Consider the following 21,841-nt stretch of genomic DNA (forward strand, 5'->3'; position numbering starts at 1 on the left):
TTTGAAGCCCTTGGGAACTATGGAAAGGTTTTGAAGTAGGGGAATGTCACCATCATTTCTTTTCGAAAAATAGCTGGTAGCATTCTAAAGAAGAATGGATTAGAGATGGGCAAGACTGGCAGCCATATATCAGTTAGGAGACTCTTGACTTGTAAGTAATCATATTTGCCATCACTATAATAGGTTGAATCCTGATCATGTCATTTTGAAAGTATGTTTCTGCTACCATGTACTTTCCACGGAATTAGATTTATGGAGCATAATCTTTGACTCTAGGCTATTCCCAGAGTAGGATTTCGGAATATGATATGCTCACAGTCCATCCAGTTATGCCTCTTATATAACAAATGGGGTTTTTTTGTAGCTTATTTTTGTTATAATTCTAAGCATAAGTATTGATTTAGTATTATTTAAGATAATGTAATATGAAGAATATAATTTGAAATAAAGTTTACTAATCTATAGAACCCTCACAAATTATCCTCTTGAAAGATGTTACACACAAAGGTTTTCATAGCCAAGCAAATTTTAGCATATAATGTGCAGTACTTCCAAAACTTTACCTGTGGAGTGCTTTCTTCATAATGAGTCTAGTTGAACAGGGGTTCTTAAAGCATTTTAAAAACAACATTCTAATTTTTAAAAATAGTATCAGTTGCTATTTTATGTACTCAGTTTGGAATTTTAAAATTGCTCTAAGTCTTTTCAGGATTTTCTTGTGGCGCTCATAGTGGTTGACAGTACTTATAAATTTTGCGTCATCTAGGCTTATTGAAGAACTTACCTGCATGTCTCTGTTAGAAATTTGCATACCTGCAATTCTGTATCATTGTGGATCTGTGGGGGTAAGCCATGCAACTGACAACACCAAAAGAAGCAAGAAATGCCCTTCCAGAAGTTAAGTATTAATAATTGGAAAGTTAAGAATCAGTTGAAATGTGGCAGCTTTGAAGAGCTCCAAAGGAAAAAGATATTCCAAGTGTGGACTTGATTCTAGCAAAGGGTCCTGTCATTTCCTTATGTTAGTGCATGCTGTCTAAGTCTGCTGTTCACATTCAGGTGATTTGACATAATAAGAGTCAGACCCAGAGAATGAAGATTTTCTGAGAATATAGAAGTGTTCTTACTGTTTCTGGTACTGACCAGAAAGTATTTTTGTAGTATTAATCTTTTTTTTTTTTAAGATATAATTGACATATAACAGTCTTAGTTTTAGGTATAGCACAATGATTTGATATATGTATATATTGTGAAGTGATTATCATAATAAGCTTAGCTAACATTCATCACCACATACAGTTAATAATTTTTTCTTGTAATACGAACGTGTAGTGTTCTCTTTGATAACACCACAACAGAAGACCCTTGCTTTTTCTATTCCTCCGGAACCCTCTTTCAAAGATCATGATGGTAAGCAAGAGGCATTACTTGAAGATCCACATGCAGTAAACATGCAGCGCCAATGATGAGGAGGATTAGGCACAGGACCTCTTTGGGAGAGTAGGCAAAAGGAGAACAGTATTTGTGCTCCTTTTTGTGAGTTGTGAAAGAAGCATCTCTTTTGAAACCTTGAAATCATCTCTGTCAGATGTGGACAAATGGGAAGAAAAGTTATGTAGGGAATTCTTGTAGATAGAATTCCATAGGAGTGGAAGAACTATAGTAATATCTGGCAAGGGGATGTGACGCTCTTCAAGAGGCCTGAAAATTAGGTTTGGGGGAATAAAAGGCAGAAGTTAGGAAGTAAGGAAATACAAGGATTCTGTGATCTTGGGCTGACAGGATTATATGTGAGAGAAGAGAAGGTGAAGATTTACAAACAGCAGAGTGAGTGAGCCAGGTGGGTTGAGAGTTTAGAGAGTAAAAAGTACAGAATACTAGACAAGAATAAATGATGGTAGCTCCCTATGCAATTTTTGCTGCTAGATCTACCAGTTGTATCCTAAAAATCAATTGTTAAATATTTTCATTTCACTCTTTTATATCCTTTTTTAAAAAATTCAGATTTGAAACTTAATACTAGCTCTTTTTGTATAATGATGTACTCAGTGCTTTTTTTTTTTTTTTTTTTTTTTTTTTTTTTTTTTTTTTTTTTTAATGCGTTACGCGGGCCTCTCACTGTTGTGGCCTCTCCCGTTGCGGAGGACAGGCTCCGGACGCGCAGGCTCAGCGGCCATGGCTCACGGGCCCAGCCGCTCCGCGGCATGTGGGATCCTCCCAGACCGGGGCACGAACCCGTGTCCCCTGCATCGGCAGGCGGACTCTCAACCACTGCGCCACCAGGGAAGCCCGTACTCAGTGCTTTTAAAGAAGCTGTTTTCTCACAGAACTTGAAAGATAAGCTATTTTATATTTATCATTTTCAAATGACTGGAATTATTTCTTTCTCTTACAGTATATAATATCTTTTAAAATTAGGCATTTGATAAATCTAAGATCTTGTGTTTCTACATAAAAGACACATTTACATACTTGTTTCATGCTCATTGTGGAAAAATTTGAACAGTAGGGTAAAGTGCAAAAAGCAGGAAGAAAATCACAATTTTCTATTAATATTTTAGAATACTTATATTTCCCTTGAACTTTTTCTTTATGTATATGTAGTGAAGTTATGACAGTCCTATGGTAGTCATAGTTTTATGTTTCTTTTATTATTATTATTTATTTATTTTTGCGGTACGTGGGCCTCTCACTGTTGTGGCCTCTCCCGTTGCGGAGCACAGGCTCCGGACGCGCAGGCTCAGCGGCCATGGCTCACGGGCCCAGCCACTGCGCAGCATGTGGGATCTTCCCAGACCAGGGCATGAACCCGTGTTCCCTGCATTGGCAGGCGGACTCTCAACCACTGCGCCACCAGGGAAGCCCTTTTTTTATTATTTTAGGAAGATTTTTGTAGAGTTAAAACATGAATTCAATTCAGTATTGTAAATCCATTTAATATTTTTAAACTTACAGTTTTACTAAATAAAAATGAGACTACCTTCCATCTATGTTTCTTCAGAGGTACTTCTCATTTTAGACTACACTTTAGACACATCTTTTTTTCCTTCCCATTCTCTTCTGCAGATGAGACCTGTCTTCCTAGCCCCACTTATTGATTCATTTTCGTTTATTCTCATTCATTTTTTCAACAAAAATGTAACAGTTCTGTTGTGTTTTAGGCACTTGTGCTAGGTGCTGGAGGTATAGAAATGACAAGATCTCTTCTTTAGATAAATTAACAGTCTAGTAAGCAAAGGTATAAATAGTTGTAGTTCAGTTTACTAAATCTCATCTTGTCTGTTCAGAAAGCTTTAGGGAAGCATAGAGAGCTAGGTGACTTAATACCTGAGAACACTGAATAAACTTCAATGGCTAGAATGTAAGATTTCTTGGTAAGAATGAAGGAAGGGAAGAGTGATATAATGAATTAGCAAATAAGTTTTTGGGTTCTCAAATTCCAGGATTAGTAGTTTGGATTTGATCTTTTTAGGCCTTGAGAGGCCATCAAAGATTGTCTAAGAGTTTCCTCTTTTAAAAACACTGGACATAAAGTTTCACAGAGGAATTTTACCAACCCTTTAAAAACATAACGATACAATTTAATCTGTTCCAGAGCTGAGAGGGAAAAGGTCTTTTTTAATGAAAAGAGTGTAACGTTGGTACTTTTTAACACCCTGCCCAAAAAAGAAAAACTAACAAAAATTTTACACGAAAGTATTAAAGGCAGCAGAGTACAGGATGGGCTCTGGACTAAACTTTTGTGTTTAAATCCTAGCACCAGATTACTAGCTATTGTGACATGGGCAAGTCATTTAATCTCCATGCCTCAGTTTTCTCATGTATAAACTGGAGTTAATAGTACCAGACTCACAGGATTAAATGAGTTTATACTTGTAAAGTCATAGAACAGGACTTGATACACTGAGATATATATATATTTACACACATATATATACACATATGTGTATATCAATAAAACACTTGATATATAAATTCAGAACTGCCTCATCTGTGAATATTAATCCCCAAATCCCAAGTTAAAATATTAGCAAGCATAGCTCAGTGGCCCATAAACATAAACTTTGACTAAGTGTGATTTAACCCAGGAATGCAAGAATGATTAGGTTAGCATAATTCACCATGTTAATTGATCTGTAGGAAAAATATAATATTATCCTCATAGATATTTAAGGGGCATTTGATATAATTATACAGGTATTATTTATTTTAATTCTTATTAAAATAGGGATATATCTATAATTCCTTAGCATGCTAAAATATATCTGTTATATCCCCCAAACCAGTATCTTGCTTAATGGAGAAACATTGGAAGCTTTCTAATTAAAACTGGGAAAAGGCAAGAATGTCCATTATCCTCACTGTTATTTGCCCTTGATCTGGAGGTACTATCTAATGCAATTAGGTAATAAAAAGGAATCAGAGGTATAAAACTTAATAAGAAGAAGTAGAATTATCACTATTTTCATTATGATTATATATATGCAAAACTCAAGAAAATCAACTAAAAAATAATTTAAATTATAGGGTATCTGAGTACCATTGGTAACTTTGATATGTACTACCCATTGGATGATATAATGGAAGAAAAATGCCCATTTTTATTAGCATGCACTCAAAACAGCAACATAAAATACCAAAGAATATACTTAAGAAACGTAGAACAAGAAATGTGGAAGATTTATACAGAGAGAGTCTTAAACCCCAAGAATTACAAAAGAAGATTTGAACAAATAAATGCATTTGGAAAGGAAGACTGAATATATAAAGATGTCAGTTCTTCCTAAATTCATCTATTCATTTATTGTTCTGACACCCAGTAGGATGGAGAGAGGATCTGTTGAGACTCACCTAAACTTTCAGACTCATAAGACTACCGTGAGCTACACTTGGCATCAGAATCATGTAGAAGAATATGGGACAGGAAGCACAGCATGCCAGCAGACAACATAAGGTCTTCCTTTTATGCCAGAGTCGTTGTAGCGAGTCATGCTGCCACGCCACCATCAGGGTGTTAGCTATATTTTTAGTCTCTCAAGTCACAGCTCAAGTGCAAGGAAAAAGAGGTCCACATTTAGTGGTTGCAGATCTGTTCTGCCTTAGAAGTTTCATGCCTCCACAGGAGTCAGTATCTTTCATAAAATTCCAGACATGGTTTCCAGGGTCCCTGCAAGGGATATGTCTAATTACAGCAGACTCCACACTCAAAGAGTCTAAATATATAGGTTCCAACTAGATATTTATAATTTATCATTCCTTCTTCAGATGCCAATCAGGATAATTTTTGCCAGAGACAATGTTGTCTAGTAACATCATTTACATGCTACCTTTATCAGGTTTCCAGGGTCCTGAGCTAGAACATGGACCAAAGATCAAATTCTCATAGACAAGGAAAGAGTTTTGTAACATTTTACCAACAGATGTGATGTCAATAAAGACAACAAAAGAATATTTCGGGGGACCTTGACAAGATGCTACTAAAATTGATAATAAAATAAGGAAGCAGGAAAACTAAGAAAATCCTTAAAAAAGAAAAAGAAAGGATCATAAACATTAAAGTGAGTGACATTTCAGAGGTATACTATTCAATAAATGGTGACGGAAGAAAGGATAGTCATGTGGAGAGAAAACAAGAAAAATTTTGATCTAAATTAATCAAAGACTAAAAATTTAAAAATAAAAGTGCTAGGAGTATAGTCATCTCTCAGTATCCACAGGGAATACTATGATAGGGGTTTCAGAACCCCCGCCCCGACAGATACCAAATTTCTAGGATGCTCAAGTTCATTATGTAAAATGGCAAGGGGCTTCCCTGGTGGCGCAGTGGTTAAGAATCCGCCTGCCAGTGCAGGGGACACAGGTTCGAGCCCTGGTCTGGGAAGATCCCACATGCCGCGGAGCAACTAAGCCCATGCACCACAGCTATTGAGCCTGAGCTCTAGAGCCCATGAGCCACAGCTACTGAGCCCATGTGCCACAACTACCGAAGCCCACATGCCTAGAGCCTGTGCTCCACAACAAGAGAAGCCACTGCAATGAGAAGCCTGTGAACCACAACGAAGAGTAGCCCCCGCTTGTTTCAACTAGAGAAAGCCCACGCAGCAATGAAGACCCAACACAGCCAAAAATAAACAAAATAAAGTTCCTGTTTAAAAAAAAATGGAATAGTATTTGCATATAACCTACACACATCCTCCCATTATACTTTATTTTTTATTTGAAGTATAATTGATTTACAATATTCAAGTGTACAGTATACTGATTTGATATTTTTATACATTACAAAATGATCACCACAATAAGTCTGATTACCATCTCTCACCATAGAAAGTTATTACAATATTATTGGCTATATTCCCTATGCTGTATATTACATCCACATGACTTATTTACTTTATAACTGGAAGTTTGTACCTTTTAATCTCCCTCACCTATTTAACTCATCCCCCTACCCCCCTTCTCTTTGGCAACCACCAGTTCTTTGTATCTATTAATCTGTTTCTGTTTTGTTATGTTTGTTTGTTTAGATTCCACATATAAGTGAAATCATGCATTACTTGTCTTTCTGTGTTTGACGTATTTCACGTAGCATAATCTAGGTCCATCCATGTTGTTGCTAATGACAGGATTTCATTCTTTTTTTATGATTAATATTCCATTGTGTGTGTATGTATGTGTGTATACACATACATGCATACATATAATATATACTTCATCTTCTTTATCCAGTCATCTATCATTGAATACTTAGGTTGCTTTCATATGTGGGCTATTGTAAATAATGCTGCAGTGAACATAGGGGTGTATATATCTTTTCAAATTAGTGTTTTTGTTTTATCTGGATAAATATCCAGGAGTGGAATTGTTAGATCATATGATAGTTCTATTTTTAATTTTTTGAGGATCCTTCATACAATCTTCCATGTACCAATTTACATTCCCACCAACAGTGCACAGGAGTTCCCTTTTCTCCACATCCTCACCAACACTTACCTGCTATCTTTTTGATAATAGCCATTCTGACAGGTGTGAGTTGATATCTCATTGTGGTTTTGATTTGCATTTCCTTGATGATAGTGATGTTGAACATCTTTTCATGTGTCTGTTGGCCATCTGTATGTTGTCTTTGGAAAAATGTCTATTGAGGTGCTCTGCTCATTTTTTAATTAGGTTGTTTGTCATTTTGAAGTTGAGTTGTATGAGTTCTTTGTATATTTTTGGATATTAACCCCTTGTTAGATATATCATTTGCAAATGTCTTTTCCTGTTCAGTAGGCTGCCTTTTCATTTTGTTGATAACTTCCTTCACTGTGCAGAAGCTTTTTAGTTTGATGTAGTCCCATTTGTTTATTTTTGCTTTTTTTTCGCTTGACTAAGGAGACATATCCAAAAAAATATTGCTAACACCAGTGTCAGAGAGCATACTGCCTGTGTTTTCTTCTAGGAGTTTTATGGTTTCAGGTCTTACATTTAAGTCTTTAATGCATTTTGTGTTTATTTTTGTATATGGTATGAGAAAGTAACCCAGTTTGATTCTTTTGCATGTAGCTGTTCAGTTGTCCCAACACCATTTGTTGAAGAAGCTGTCTTTTCCCCTTGTATATTCTTGCCTCCTTTGTTGTAGATTAATTAACCATATAAGCATGGGTTTATTTCTGGACACTCTGGTTTCTGTTCCAGTGATCTATGTGTCTGTTTTTGTTCCAGTACCATACTGTTTTGATTACTGTAGCGTTGCAGTATATTTTGAAATCAGGGCATGTGATACCTCTAGTTTTGTTGTTCTTTCTCAAGATTGGTTTGGCTATTTGGAGTCTTCTGTGTTTCCATACACATTTTGGAATTATTTGTTCTAGTTCTGTGAAAAATGCCATTGGTGTTTTGATAGAGATTACATTTAATCTGTAGATTGCCTTGGGTAGTATTTGTGATTTTAACAGTATTAATTCTTCCAATCCATGAACATGGTATATCTTTCCATTTGTTTGTATCATCTTCAGTTTCTTTCATTGGTGTCTTTTAGTTTTCCAAGTACAGGTCTTTTATCTCCTTGGCTAGATTTATTCCTAGGTATTTTCTTCTTTCTGATGCAGTTGTAAATAGAATTGTTTTCTTAATTCCTCTTTCTGATAGTTCATTTTTAGTGTATAGAAACGCATCAGATTTCTGTATGTTAATTTTGTATCCTGAAACTTTAGTCAATTAATTTATTCTCATATTTTTTCAGTGGTATCTTTAGGATTTTTTTTATATGTATGGTATCATGTCATCTGCAAACAGTGACAGTTTTACTTCCTCCTTTGCAATTTGTATTCCTTTTATTTTTCTTGTCTGATTACTGTGGCTAGGACTTCCAATACTATGTTAAGTAAAAGTGATGAGAGTGGGCATCTTTGTTTCTGATCTTAGAGGAAATGCTTTCAGCTTTTCACCATTGAGTGTGATGTTAGGTTTGTCATAAATGGCGTTTATTATGTTGAGGTTTGTTCTCTATACCCACTTTGTTGAGAGTTTTTATCATAAATGGATGTTGAATTTTGTCAAAGTTTTTTCTGCATCTGTTGAGATGATCATAATTTTTATTCTTCAGTTTGTTAATGTGGTGTATCACATTGATTGATTTGTGGGTGTTGAACCATCCTGCATCCCTGGGATAAATCCTACTTGATCATGGTATGATCCTTATAGTGTATTGTTGAATTTGGTTTGCTAGTGTTTTGTTAAGGACTTTTATGTCTGTGTTCATCAGTGACATTGGCCTGTAATTATCTTTTTTTTGTGGTGTCTTTGGTTTTGACATCAGGGTGATGCTGACCTCATAGAAAGAGTTCAGAAGCATTTCTTCCTCTTCAGTTTTTGGGAATAGTTTGAGAAGGATAGGTATCCTGCATACTTTAAATCATCCCTAGATTACTTACCATACCTAATTCAATGTAAATGTAAATAGTTGTTATGTAATGCTATGTAAATAGTTGTTAGTGCATGGTGGCAAATTCAAGTTTTGTTTTTTGGAATTTTAGGGAAATTTTTTTCAAATATTTTCATTCTGCAGTTGGTTGAATCCAAGAATGCAGAACCTGCAGATACAGAGGGATGTCTTACAGCTCAGGCAACCTAGCTTTGCAGAGCTGTTTACTGCCCTGTATCCTGCAGGCACAAAAGCATTCCACCTTCACATTGCCAAAACATCCAAGAAGAAGTTTAATTCAGCTGAAAGGGCAGTTATGGAAGAGCCCAAGAGGCGATGAAGAAGGTTACCAGATACACCTTTCCTACAAAAGTTGAAACCAATACGTAACAGGAGGCAGAAAAGGATAAATCTTTAAGGAAAAAAATAGGAACAAAAGGGGAAAGGGGAGCAAAAGGAAAACAGACTGAAGTAGCTAATAAAGAAACTAAAAACACCTTAAGATAACAGAGAAACTGAAGCCAAGTGTGATTACATTAATATAATTTATCAAGTCAGTGGGCCCTGTATTGTACTTCTTGTACAATCCAGTAGAATTTTTTTAATCAATTTTTTAAATGTGACTTTTTTAGATCTCTAAAAACATGTGTTTTGGGTTTTCTTTTTCTCCTAGTATATATATTGAGATTATATACATTGAGATACAGTTGATATATAATATTGTGTAAATTTAAGGTGTACAATGTGATGATTTTATATATATATATATATATATATATATATATATATATATATATATATACACTGAAATGATTACCACAGTAAGGTTACTTAACACATCCATTACTTCATATAGTTACTTATTTCTTTTTTTTTTTTGGTGGTAACAACATTTAAGATCTACTCTCTTAGCAACTTTTAAGCGTATAATACAGTATTGTTAACTGCAGTCAGTATGCTGTACATTACATCCCCAGAATTTATTCATCTTGTAACTGGAAATTTGTACCCTTTGACCACTATCACCCATTTCCCCCACACCCCGGCCCCTGGCAACCACTGATCTACTCTCTGTTTCTATGAGTTCAGTTATAAATATATTTTTTAAGACGAAGGGAATTCCACTTTCTCCCATTTTGAAAGGGTGAAATCAGTGCTACTTTATTTTTCTTTACAAACTGAAAATAGTTAACTCTCCAAAAACATAGTAATGTCTTAAATTGCTTCTTGATCTTGGCTCTCTGTCATAACTGTGTTATCTGTGATGTCTTTGGTAGTGGTAATCCAGCTTTTCCTAGTAACTTTGTTAATGAGAGGTTGGAAATTTAAATATTGTGTATATTAAATCGTGGATAAGTGGGACTTTAGACCTAACACTCATCAACATTTGAAAATAATTGTAGTTGAAATCTTGATTTTAGGAATAATTTGTCTCTAGAGTTTAAGCTGGAAAGTCACTGGCATAACTGTTCAGAAAAGGATTACAATATGGCTTTATAGGTTTTTCAGTACTTATATTAACAATTGTGTACACATTGTTCATGAACTATGTGATCAATCAAAACCAATAAAATCCCTATTATGATAGAAAAATATACTGTGATCTTGGAGTAGAGGAGGTATTTCTATTATATAAAACCATTAAAAGAAAAGTTCATAGGTTCATTGGCATAGTTATCAAGTATTAATGCATGACAGAAATGACCATAAGCAAGGCAAAAGGGAAATGAGATACAGTAAGAAAATATTTACAACTCATATCACAAAGTCTGATTTTCCCTAGTTAATGAGGAGAAGCCCCTACAAATAAATAGGAGAAAGACCTAGTGAAAAATGAACAAAGGATACTACAAACCACTTCTCAAAGTGTTAACTGCTGACTCTTTCCAGGGAGTCCACAAGGTCAAATATTTTTATCATAATGTGAAGAAAATATTTGCCTTTTTTACTCTGTTGACTTTTGCAGTGATGGTAGAAAAACAATTATGGATAAAACCACTGAAAGAATATATAGTGAATGTTGCTATAAAAAAAGAAATCCCATTTAAAGAAACTAAATTATGCTTACTATGGAAAAGTATGGAGAATAAAGGATATTATTCCACTCAGGAAATACCTTTATATATTTGCAGATTTTAAAAGAACCTATGGTATACCAGTTTATGTCCAGTTTTTAACACAGTATTAGCATTTTCCCATGTTTCTAAAAGCTCTATGTAATTGACTTTAAAATTTACTTTCTCTGACCTTGTAAGAGAACTCTGGGCTGTAGGGGTTCCAGCTTTTCCTTAATCTTTATTTAATGCTATCTTAAGAGAGATCAGACCTGTGGAGTTTGATTTTCTTCAGCTCTGTTAAGTAATTCTTAGCTAACCCGTAGTGAAGTACTTTAGGCGGCCAGGTGATGGTATGAATGCCGAACAAAGGCAGCTCTTTTATTGAATACTGGGAAGTGAATACTAGGAGTAAGCTCAGATTTTTCCAGCTCCCTGAGGCTTTTATATCACATTAAGTTTTAGTTGTTCATTTGGCTTCATTAAAATAGTCACAATGATATGTAATGAGAAGCTGTCTTGGAATTTATAATGTAATTCTGACCAGTCATAATGGACTTTAACACTGTGTTGATACCAACTCCAAACCCTGTTCTCTGCATCCATTCCACAATGCTATCTTTTCCGTAGTTATCCTCTATTAAATTTGCAGACTGACCTTTTGTTTTGAGGGCCTTTTTCTTAACATATTCTTTACTTCTTGCTCTCAGAACTAAAAGTGGAATAGCAGTCTTTTCATCCTCCTACTATTCATCCTGTTGCATGCTTTAGAGGGCGTGAGCTTGGAAGAGTCAGTCTGAATGCCCTTAGAACTACCTTCTACTTTCACCTTACCATTTGGGCTAGCTCAGCAGTTTCTGTTTCTGAGACAGCATGTCTTCCTTTCTTCTTCCCAAAATCAACTCAGAAATCTGTCAGTTTATTGTCCCATTCTATTCAAAAGATAGTAGTATATTTGCATAAATAGTTAACTTTGAAGAGGAGCTCTTACTTGTTGAGAAATACATACAACACATTAAAAAAAAAAAAGCACAGAAACATACATCTGCATCTTAATGAATTATGAAGTAAACATCCACATACCAACCTCAGGTCAAGAAATAGAACATTGCCAGCACCCCCAGAAGCTCTTCTCTTTCTCTTTCCAGTCGCAATCCTTTCTCTCCCCCAAAGGTAAGCAATAACTTGAGTTACTCTGTTTTCTTTGTTGTTTTCCCACTAAAGTATGTATCCCTGAGCACTATAGTTTTGTTTTGTCTGTTTTTGAGTTTTATATAAATGGAATCATATAATAGGTATTATTTTATATCTGACTTATTTCACTCAACCTTATGTGTGTAAGACTTATCCATATTATTGTGTTTCATTGTAGCTCATATATGTTACTGTATAGTCTTCCAGTCTATATGTATACCACAGTTTATCCATTCTAGTATTGATGGACATTTGGCTTGTGTTTGGGGGAATTATGAATAATGTTGCTATGAACATTCTGTTACATGTAGTTTGGATGGACACATGGATGTATTTTTGTGGGGGTTATATAGGAGTGGAATTACTGAGTCACAGGATATATATATCTTCAACCTGAGTACATAATGCCAAACTTTTTTTCCAAAATGGTTGTACTTTACTAGCAGTGTATGAGAGTTCCCAGTTGCTCCACTTCCTCCCCAGCACTTATATTGCCAGATTCCTTAATTTTAACCATTTTAGTGGATGTATCATTGGGGCCTTATTTTAAATTTCTGTGTTGTGACTCTAACGTGCTTAAGCACCTTTTCGTAAGTATGTTGGCAGTTTGGATATGCTCTTTTGTGAAGGACCTGTTCAGAACTCTTGCCCATTTTTCTAATTGGGTTGTCTGTCTTTTTCTGATCTGTAGGAGTTCTTTATGAATTCTGGATACATACCCTTTATTGGTTACTTCTGTTGAAGCTTTCTTCTTCCACTCTTAAAGGTGTCTTTTGATGAACAGGATGTTCTTAATTGTAATGTAGGCTACCTTACCAGTCGTTTCCTTTAGACTAGTACTTTTAGGGTCATGTTTAAGAAGTTTTTTACTACCTGAAGTTATAAAGATAATCTTTATTATCTTCTAAAAGCTTTATTGTTTTGCCTTTCATATTTAGATATGTAATCCACCTGGAAAAAATTTTTGTATGTGGTATAGTGTAGGGAGTGGTCTTTATGTTTCCACATGGGTATCCAGTTTTTCCAGCACTGTTTATTTAAAAAAGCATCCTTTCCATACTGCTCTGAAGTTCCCCTTTTGTGATCAATCAAGAGTCTATATATGTGTGGCTCTCTTTCTAGGCTCTCTATTTTGACTTTGTACCAACACCACTATTTTAATTACTATAGCTTTCTAAAAATATCTGCTAGAACAAGTCATCCTACCTCCTTCTTCAATAGCATTTTGACTCTTCTTGGCTCTGTATACAGTATTGCCATATACATTATAGAATCAGCTTCACAAAAATTGTCTTGGGATTTTTATTGAGATTGCATTGAATTTAGAGATCACTTTAGGGAGAATTGATATTTTTACAATATTGATTGTTCCCATCCGTGAACATGATATATCTCTCCATTCATGTAGATCATTAGTTCCTCTCAAAATTGTTTTATAGTTTTGTATATAGATATCTTACACATGTTTTGAATTATTTGAATTGTTACTAGGATTTTAGTAATTTTAATTCAATTATAAATGTTATTTTATACTTTTTGTATTATCTTTTAGTTTTTAGTTTTGTATTCTCTTTTAGTTTTCTCTTTTTTGCTTGTTAAATAAAAATACAATTGATTTTGGTATTTTTCCACTTATTCTAACAATTTTTCTGTGCATTCCTTTGGATTTCCTACCTCTGCAGTCATATTGTTCATGAATAATGGTAGTTTCATTTGTTCTTTCATAATCCTTCTGCCTTTTATTTCTTTTTCTTACGCTAGCTAGAACCTTCAATGCTATGTTGAAAGGAAGTGGTGACAGGGATCATTCTTGGCATGTTCCCAGTCTCAAAGGGAAAGCTTTCAGCCTTTTACCACTAAGTATGATGTTTGCTATAGAATTTTTATAGATGCTTGATGATATTAAATATGTTCCCTTCTATTCCTGGTTTTCTAAGAGTTGTAATTGTGATTTAATATTGAATTTTATGAAATTCCTTTACTGCATGTATTGAGGTGTGCATGAGACTTTTAAATTTTATTGTTATGACATTTTACAATGAGTGAATTTCTGAATGTTAAATCATTATACTAGTGCAATAAATCCAACTTAGTCATGATGTAATTCTCCTTATATATTGCTTGATTTGATTTATAGTATGTTGTTTAGAATTTTACACCCCTGTTTATGACTAAAATTGTCCTATAATAGACTTTCCTTTTAATGTCCTTATGTTTTGGTATCGAGCTTATGCTGGCCTGTAAGAATGAGTTGGAGAGTAGCCCTTATTTTTAATTCTGTGGAAGAATTTGTGTGTTATTTCTTCTTGTTTACTAGTGAAATCATGTAGGCTTCCAGTTTTCTCTCTGTAAAGGTTTTATTTATAGATTCAATTTATAAGATTAATCACATTTTTTATTTTTTGACAGTATTAATTACTTGGATTTTTGTAGAAGTTTCTCCACTTTGTATAAAATTTCAGATTTATTGACATAAAGTTGTTCATAGTAGCCTCTTATCCTTTTCATGTCTACCAGATTTTTAGTGATGTCCCGTTTTCATTCCCGCCTTTGGTTATTTGTAAATTCTTTTTCTCTTACCAATTTTGCCAGAGTTTAAAATCTTTTATTAGTCTTTTCAAAGAGCTACATTTTGGCTTTGGTCCTCTTTTTTCTAATGTTTATTTACTGTTTATTTTCTTTTTTCTCCTTGAGTTTATTTTGTTGTTCTCTATCTAGTTTCCTAAAATAGATACTTACCTCTTTAATTTTTAACTTTTCTTTTTTTCTAGTATATGCGTATAAGGCTATAACTTTAATATAGGCAGAGTTAAACTGTATCCCATAGATTTTGATATTACTGTTCAAAGAATTTTAAAATTTTCATTGTGATTTCTTCTTTCTCTGGGCTATGGGTGTTTTAGAAGTCTTATTTTTTTTTTATTCAAGTGTATTTGACTTACAATGTTGTGTTAATTTCTGCTGTACAGCAGAGTGACTCATTTATACATATATATACATTCTTTTCATATTCTTTTCCATTATGGTTTATACAGGATATTGAATATAGTTCCCTGTGCTATACAGTAGGACCTTGTTGTTTATCCATTCTATATATAATATTGATAGTTTGCATCTGCTAATCCAAAACTCCCAATCCATCTCTCCCTTACCTCCTTCCACCTTGGCAACCACAAGTCTGTTCTCTATGTCTGTGAGTCTGTTTCTGTTTCGTAGATAAGTTCATTTGTGTCATATTTTAGATTCCACATATAAGTGATATCATATGGTATTTGTCTTTCTCTTTCTGACTTACTTCACTTAGTATGATAATCTCTAGGTCCATCCATGTTGCTGCAAATGGCATTATTTCATATATGTACCATATCTTCTTTATTCATAGAAGTGTATTTCTTAAATTCTGCATACATAGGGATTTTTAGTTTTCTCTTTGTAACTGCACTATCAGAAAACTTATTTTAAATTAATTTAAAGGTCAGATAAACGATTTGAACCCTTGGAAATATATTGTCTTGCTGTATGTGCTTTAAAGTAATGAATATTCTGTAGTTAGATCGTGAATTCTATGTATGTCTATTATATCACTTATGTTTATTAAGTTCAGTTCTATGACTTTACTGATTAGTGTGTACACACTTGTTTTCTCTGTGCTGACATGGTAAGTCTTTTACGCCAACCTTTTTACTTTCAGCCTTTCTGAATTCTGAATGTTTTATATGCATGCTTTGTAAACTTAATATAGTTGGGTTTTCTTTTTTTAATACAGTCTGATAATCTTCAGATTTTAACTAGAGCATTTAATCTACTTAATTTAATGTAATCACTGATATATTTGGATTTAAATCTACTATTTTATTTTGTGCTTTTAATTTTTCTTACCTGACATGTGTTTCTTTTCTTTCTTTCCTTTTTTGGTTCATTCTTGCCTTTTTCTTTTGGCTACTTTCTATTATTCCATTTTTTTCCTTTGTTAGTTTTGAAGTTTTATACTTTTTTACTCTTCTTTTAGTCATCAACCTAAAGATTACAACATAAATTTGTGGCTTATCACAGTCTGTTAATTGGTACTTTTATTTTTTCCCAGATAATGCAAGGACTTTAATATGCTTTAGCTATTATATGATATAGTTGATGTTGTTGTTATGTTTTTAATTACCTGTGTATTTTAAATTCAACATATTATTCTTATGTTTTATGCAAATTATTTTAGACTTACATATTTACCATTTTCATTGCTCTTCATTTCTTCCTCCCTGACTTTTCTTCTTGGGTCATTTTCTGTCTGCCCTTCCTTTAGTGCAGATCTACTGGTGACAGATTTCCTGTCTTAGTATGTCTGAAAATGTCTTTATTTCAACTTCATTCTTGAAGTTTGTTTTTGTGATGTATAGAATTCTAGATTGGCAGTTACTTTTTCCTTTCCTCTTTTGAAAATACCATTTATTGTTTTCTGACTTACATTGTTTCTGTTGAAAAGTAAGCTTTGAATCAAGTAGTTGCTTCTTTGTGGCAGGTACTTTTTTTTTTTTTTTTTTGACTGCTTTTACGATTTTCTCTTGCCTTTAATTTTTAGCAGCTGTCTCTAGGTATGGACTTCTTTTTATTTATCTTTCCTAGAGGTCAAAGGCTTTCTTTAGTCAGTAGGTTGATATCTTTAATTAGTTTTGAAAAATGTTCTGCCATTATCTTTTTGTTATTTCTTCTACAGGATCTCTCTTCTCTCCTGGTAATCTTTTTGTATATGGTAGATCTTTTTATTGTGTTCTTCTATCAACTTTTCTGAATTTTTCTAGAAAATTTTTTGTTTTGTTTTGTTTTCTCTGCTTGATTCTTTGTATTTTCTTCTGACCTAGCTTCTGGTCCACTAATTCAACTGTGTCTTTCTATCTCTTTCTTTCAACATGGCTATTTTAAGTCTGTTCTGAGAGCAACAATATCTGGTGTCATTGAAGGTTTCTGTTGTTTTTATTGGTTTTCATTTACATTGTCTTGTCTCCTTTTGTGCTTGGTTGCCTTTTGTTGTGTGTGAGACATAGTATTTTTAAAAATTATTCGTAAAAATATTTTGAAACCTGAGATGATGTTACGTTCCTCCAGATAGTGTTTTCATTTCTTCTGCCAGGTCCTAGGGTACTAGCAAACTGGGGTTACTTTAATCCAATTTTAGGGATTACAATTTTCTGGACCATTCATATGACTTGAAGCTAGGCTTCAGTATCTGCAAGGACCATAATAATTTCAATTTACACTTATATCTAGGATGCAAACCTTAGGGGTCCCAGCATCAGGCATGGATGGGAATGGAGCCCACTGTAGCCCACACCCTTCCCTGGGTCTGGACTGTTATTCTTTACCCCAGAGGTTGGCAAACTTTTTCTTTAAAGGACCAGAGAGTAAATACTTGAGGCGTTGTGGACCATACAATCTCTTGCAACCATCAGTGCTACCATTATTCTGCAAAAGAGCCATAGACAGTGCGTGAATTAATGAGCATGAGGCATTTCAGTAAAGCTTTATTTACAAAATCAGGCACAAGGACAGATTTGGCCCAGGGGCCATAATTTGCTGACTCCTGCTGTAGTCTGTCAAAACTCTGCTCAGACTCTCATCCACCTCTTCTTAAACTTAAATTAGCCCTGAATGCTGGGCTAGCCTCATCTTGGTCTACCTTGTTAGCTCTCTGGTACCTTCAAGAATATGTTGGGTTTTTTATGTTTGGTCCAGTTGTTCTCAAGTCTGCCATTATCAGAAGTGAAAGTTCTGTGCAAGGTAACCAATTAAAACAATGAGATTTTTTTTCCCCCTCTGATCTCAAGAAAGAAGTTTCTTGAGTTGTTCTTAGAGAATATCTCTCACTAACACCCTGTAATATATAAATGACTTTTTTTAAAAAATAAAACTGAGTTTTAGGACCTGTTTCTGTAGTCTTCCTAGAGAGACTGTATATTCCAAGGTTAAAGTTATAGAGCAGTGTTGTCCATCAGAACTTTCTTCATTGATGGAAATGTTCTAGATCTGCACTGTTTAATATGGTAGTCACTAGCCATCTGTGGCTGTTGAGCTTTTGAAATCTGGCTAGTGTGAACGCAGAACTAAATTTTTACTTCTATTTAATTTTTTAAAAAAATTTATCAGAGTATAGTTGATTTATAATACTGTGTTAGTTTCAGGTGTACAGCAAAGTGAATCAGTTATACATATACATATATCCACTTTTTTAGATTCTTTTCCCATGCAGGCCATTAAGGAGTATTGAGTAGAGTTCCCTGTGCTATACAGGAGGTCCTTATTAGTTATCTATTTTACATATAGTAGTGTCAATCCTAATCTCCCAATTTATCCCTCCCCCCCTTACCCCCCATTTTATTTTAATTAATTAATTTAAATAGCCATGTGTGGATATTTAGTTTGGAGGGGATGCAGCTTAGATTAAAAGAAGAATCTTGTCTCAGTACACAGTGTGTTCTTACACTCCCACCCACCAATGTACCCATTTTCCAGTGCTCTTGCAAGAAAATGCTTAACCTAAATGTGTTCGATGGATGGTATCTCACTAAATATCTTAGGTCTCACAGAATGTTTCTGCTTATTCCTGCCATTCACCAGGTGTGATGGAAGTAGTACACTTGTTATCCTAACTGGGCCAAGTAAAACTGATCAGTCATTCAGTTTACCTTTTAACATGTATTTTTCTTTGCAGGGGAAGGGACGTCTTCGTCGAGGAAACTATCCATGCCCGTCGTCTCCTGTTGTAGTTCGGTTGCCCTCCATGTCTGATGTCCCAGAAGAGACCTTGACTAGTGAGGCAGCGCTGGAGGCTGACATCACAGAACAGCAGCAAGCAGCGATGCAGCAGGAGGAGAGAGTCCTGACTGAGCAGATTGAGAACCTGCAGAAAGAAAAGTGAGTTTCTAGGGGAAAGGGAGCAACTAGTTATCTGTTTTCATTTCCTTCCTTCTGTCCTTTCTTTATTCTTCCTTATTGGGAGTCAAGCACTAGGTTAGGTGATATAGGGGATGTGGAGATGACAAAGACATGTTGCCTGTACTCAGGTAGCAATGTGAAGGTTGTCACTTCAAGGAAGGTTGCTTTGTGAGCTGGGAGACCAAACTGAAGCTGCTACAGTGATGATTCTGGAGATGTTGACTGGGACAGGGTGTGTCAGTCTTAGCCAAGATCCCTAACAGGTCACCAGCCTTGGTGAACAGATTTGTCTTAAAAAGAAGGAATAAGGATTCTCAGGCTAAGATTATTCAGAACTCCATAAAGGAAGGTTATTATCTGAAGATCAGTATAGCCATGGGGCCAGCACCTGGCTGGTCAGGGTAAGGCAGCAACTCTAGTGGGTGCTGGGATACTAGGTAGGTAAATTGGTTGCAATTTAGGCGACACATAAGCCACTCTGTGACCTCTACCATCACTGGAGCAGGAGTGGGTATCCCTATATCTTAGGGATAATGTGAACATCCCATGGTTCTCCCTGAAGGTACTGTGTAGTGGTTTTGATTGACAATGGTGACTCTTATGTTTTAAGGGGATTTTTGTTCCTGATTTCCCAGGATCCCAGAATCCTAGGTCTGAGAGCTTGATTCATGAGAGGTTATGAGTCTGTTAAAGTACTTTTTTGCCTGTCAGGATTGAATCTAGAATTTGGGCAAGCTAAAAAAGGCAGCTAGGGCTCAGGTGTGCTGAACATGGTAAGGCAAAATTGGTCTACTTTGACCAGGGGCTAGCTATTTGATATAAAAATGATCTGAAAAGAGGACCTAATTCAGCTTTGATGAAAATGGCATTGGAAGTATTGAAGGGTGAATAGGAATTTGCTAGGAAGGTGAAAAGTCTTTCCAGAGAAAGGAAAACGTATGAGCCTAGTCTTAGAGGTATGAATGCACACTGCTTATGACAGTTGTAAATGCAGTAATGAGTTGCTGGTGAGACTGTCCTTGAAAAGATTGTCCATGAATCTCAAGCTAGATGTTGGAGGTATTAAAGGATGAATAATTTAAAGCCAGGTAGAGTGGAAGAGAAGCTACAAGGGCTCTGAAAAGGAGGAGACTCGATGAAAAACGGAGTTACAGTTGGAAGGATAAGGTGATTGTGGACAGAGTGGAGGATTGGATTGACAAACTCTAGGATCTGCCCATTGGAGAAAATTGCCTATATAAAGTGGAGGAGAGGTTGTTAGGAGTTGCAGACGTAAAGGAACTTTGGTTTTAGAGTATTAATGTGAGCTTTCACAAAGATGTGGATTGAAATAGATCAGGGTGGTGTCAGGCAGTAGTGAGAAAGCGAGATTAGGAGCCAAGTACCAAAGACGTCAGGGAATGAGGGGGCATGACTGAGAGGTAGGTGGGTGACTGATGAGGAGGGGTAGAGAATACTCTTATGTGGAGATGGCAAAGGCTTCAAAGGACAGAAAAGGTCAATCAGTGTTTTATTTCATCTAGGAGACCTAGAGGTCTCTCCTTGGTCAAGGTAGAGGATATAGTCTGTAACCAGCGAATAAAATTTTGTAGAAAATAGTTTAAGTGCTGGAAGGAATCCTAGAGACTATCTAGTTTAATCTCTTTATTTTGTGGATGAGAAAGTTGAGGTCCAGAGAGAGGAAAGTACTTTCCTGATATATTATGAGTGAGTTTAGAGTGAGTTTAGAATCATCTCCTGATTACCAGCCCAGAGTTCATTTTACCAGAAGGTCTCGTAGCTTCAGCATCTTTCTCTACCTCATGCTTAGCCCTGTTGTAGGTCCCAGCCTTTGCTGTCTTTAGCCTTCACTGTGACTGTGCTTTCAGGTCCTTATCACCACCCTGGAAGGGAACAGTAAGAAATGTGACTGTTTTTGCTACCTCAATTCCTGATTTTCACGGAAGGTCTTTTTTCCTGTTGTCTTCCTTCCGTTTCTTATCAAATGATAATGCGTTTCTTGATTGTATCTTACAGGGAAGAGCTAACTTTTGAGATGCTTGTACTGGAACCCCGTGCCTCTGATGATGAAACCCTTGAGTCTGAGGCCTCCATAGGGACTGCTGATAGCTCTGAAAATTTGAATATCGAGTCTGAAGGTGCCATCGCTGAGAAATCAGGTAAATGAACATGTTAGACCAAAGACTCCAGATTTGTTTTGCAAAGAAGGAATAAGGATTCCCAAGTGAAGACAAAGTCCCTTTCAAGAAGGCCTTGAGTTTGCATGAAAAAGTGACAAAGTCCTAAAGAGTTGAAATATACCGATTTTGTGAACCTTCTATACAAATTGTTCATCAGACCAAGCCTTCAATGTAAGGCGTTACTTTTGCAGTTTGATGTTTTCTCTATATTTACCACAGAGAAAAGGCAACAGTCACAGCTTCTGTGTCTTACTGACCCACGATCCATTTTCTAAGGGTGGGTAGCAGGAGCTGAGCCCTGCTGTGAGATGGGACTGTACCAAACAAGGTCTTTAACTGCCTAGCGTGTTTCAGCGAGATGTGGAATTGACTACATATCCTGGCAGTTTTTTAAATGATAGCGATGGTTGTAGGCCTCTTCTGATGCCATAGTCCAACTCCAGACTTCCTTGGGGTTGATACTGAAGCGATATGGGTGGTATAGAAATGGGTGGTGAGCTCTTCTCGAGTCGTGTCTATGCACAAAGTAGGTCGACCTGGACCCTCCAGATCTTAGCCCACGCATTTCACATGTGAGCAGT

The 21,841-nt window shown here is 35.5% G+C and overlaps 1 protein-coding gene across 4 annotated transcripts in view; it reads left to right on the forward strand.

Moving 5' to 3' along the window:
• Positions 1–21,841, forward strand: part of MYO9A (myosin IXA) — a 270,682-nt gene that overhangs the window by 243,895 nt on the left and 4,946 nt on the right. For all 4 annotated transcript variants that reach the window (XM_032622165.1, XM_032622167.1, XM_032622168.1 and 1 more), the window contains 2 exons: positions 18,857–19,059; positions 21,097–21,239. In XM_032622165.1, the coding sequence (XP_032478056.1) occupies positions 18,857–19,059; positions 21,097–21,239 (346 nt within the window). The remainder of the gene's footprint in view (positions 1–18,856; positions 19,060–21,096; positions 21,240–21,841) is intronic.

The sequence above is a fragment of the Phocoena sinus genome, chromosome 2 (genome assembly GCF_008692025.1).
Source record: "Phocoena sinus isolate mPhoSin1 chromosome 2, mPhoSin1.pri, whole genome shotgun sequence".
NCBI lineage: Eukaryota > Metazoa > Chordata > Mammalia > Artiodactyla > Phocoenidae > Phocoena > Phocoena sinus.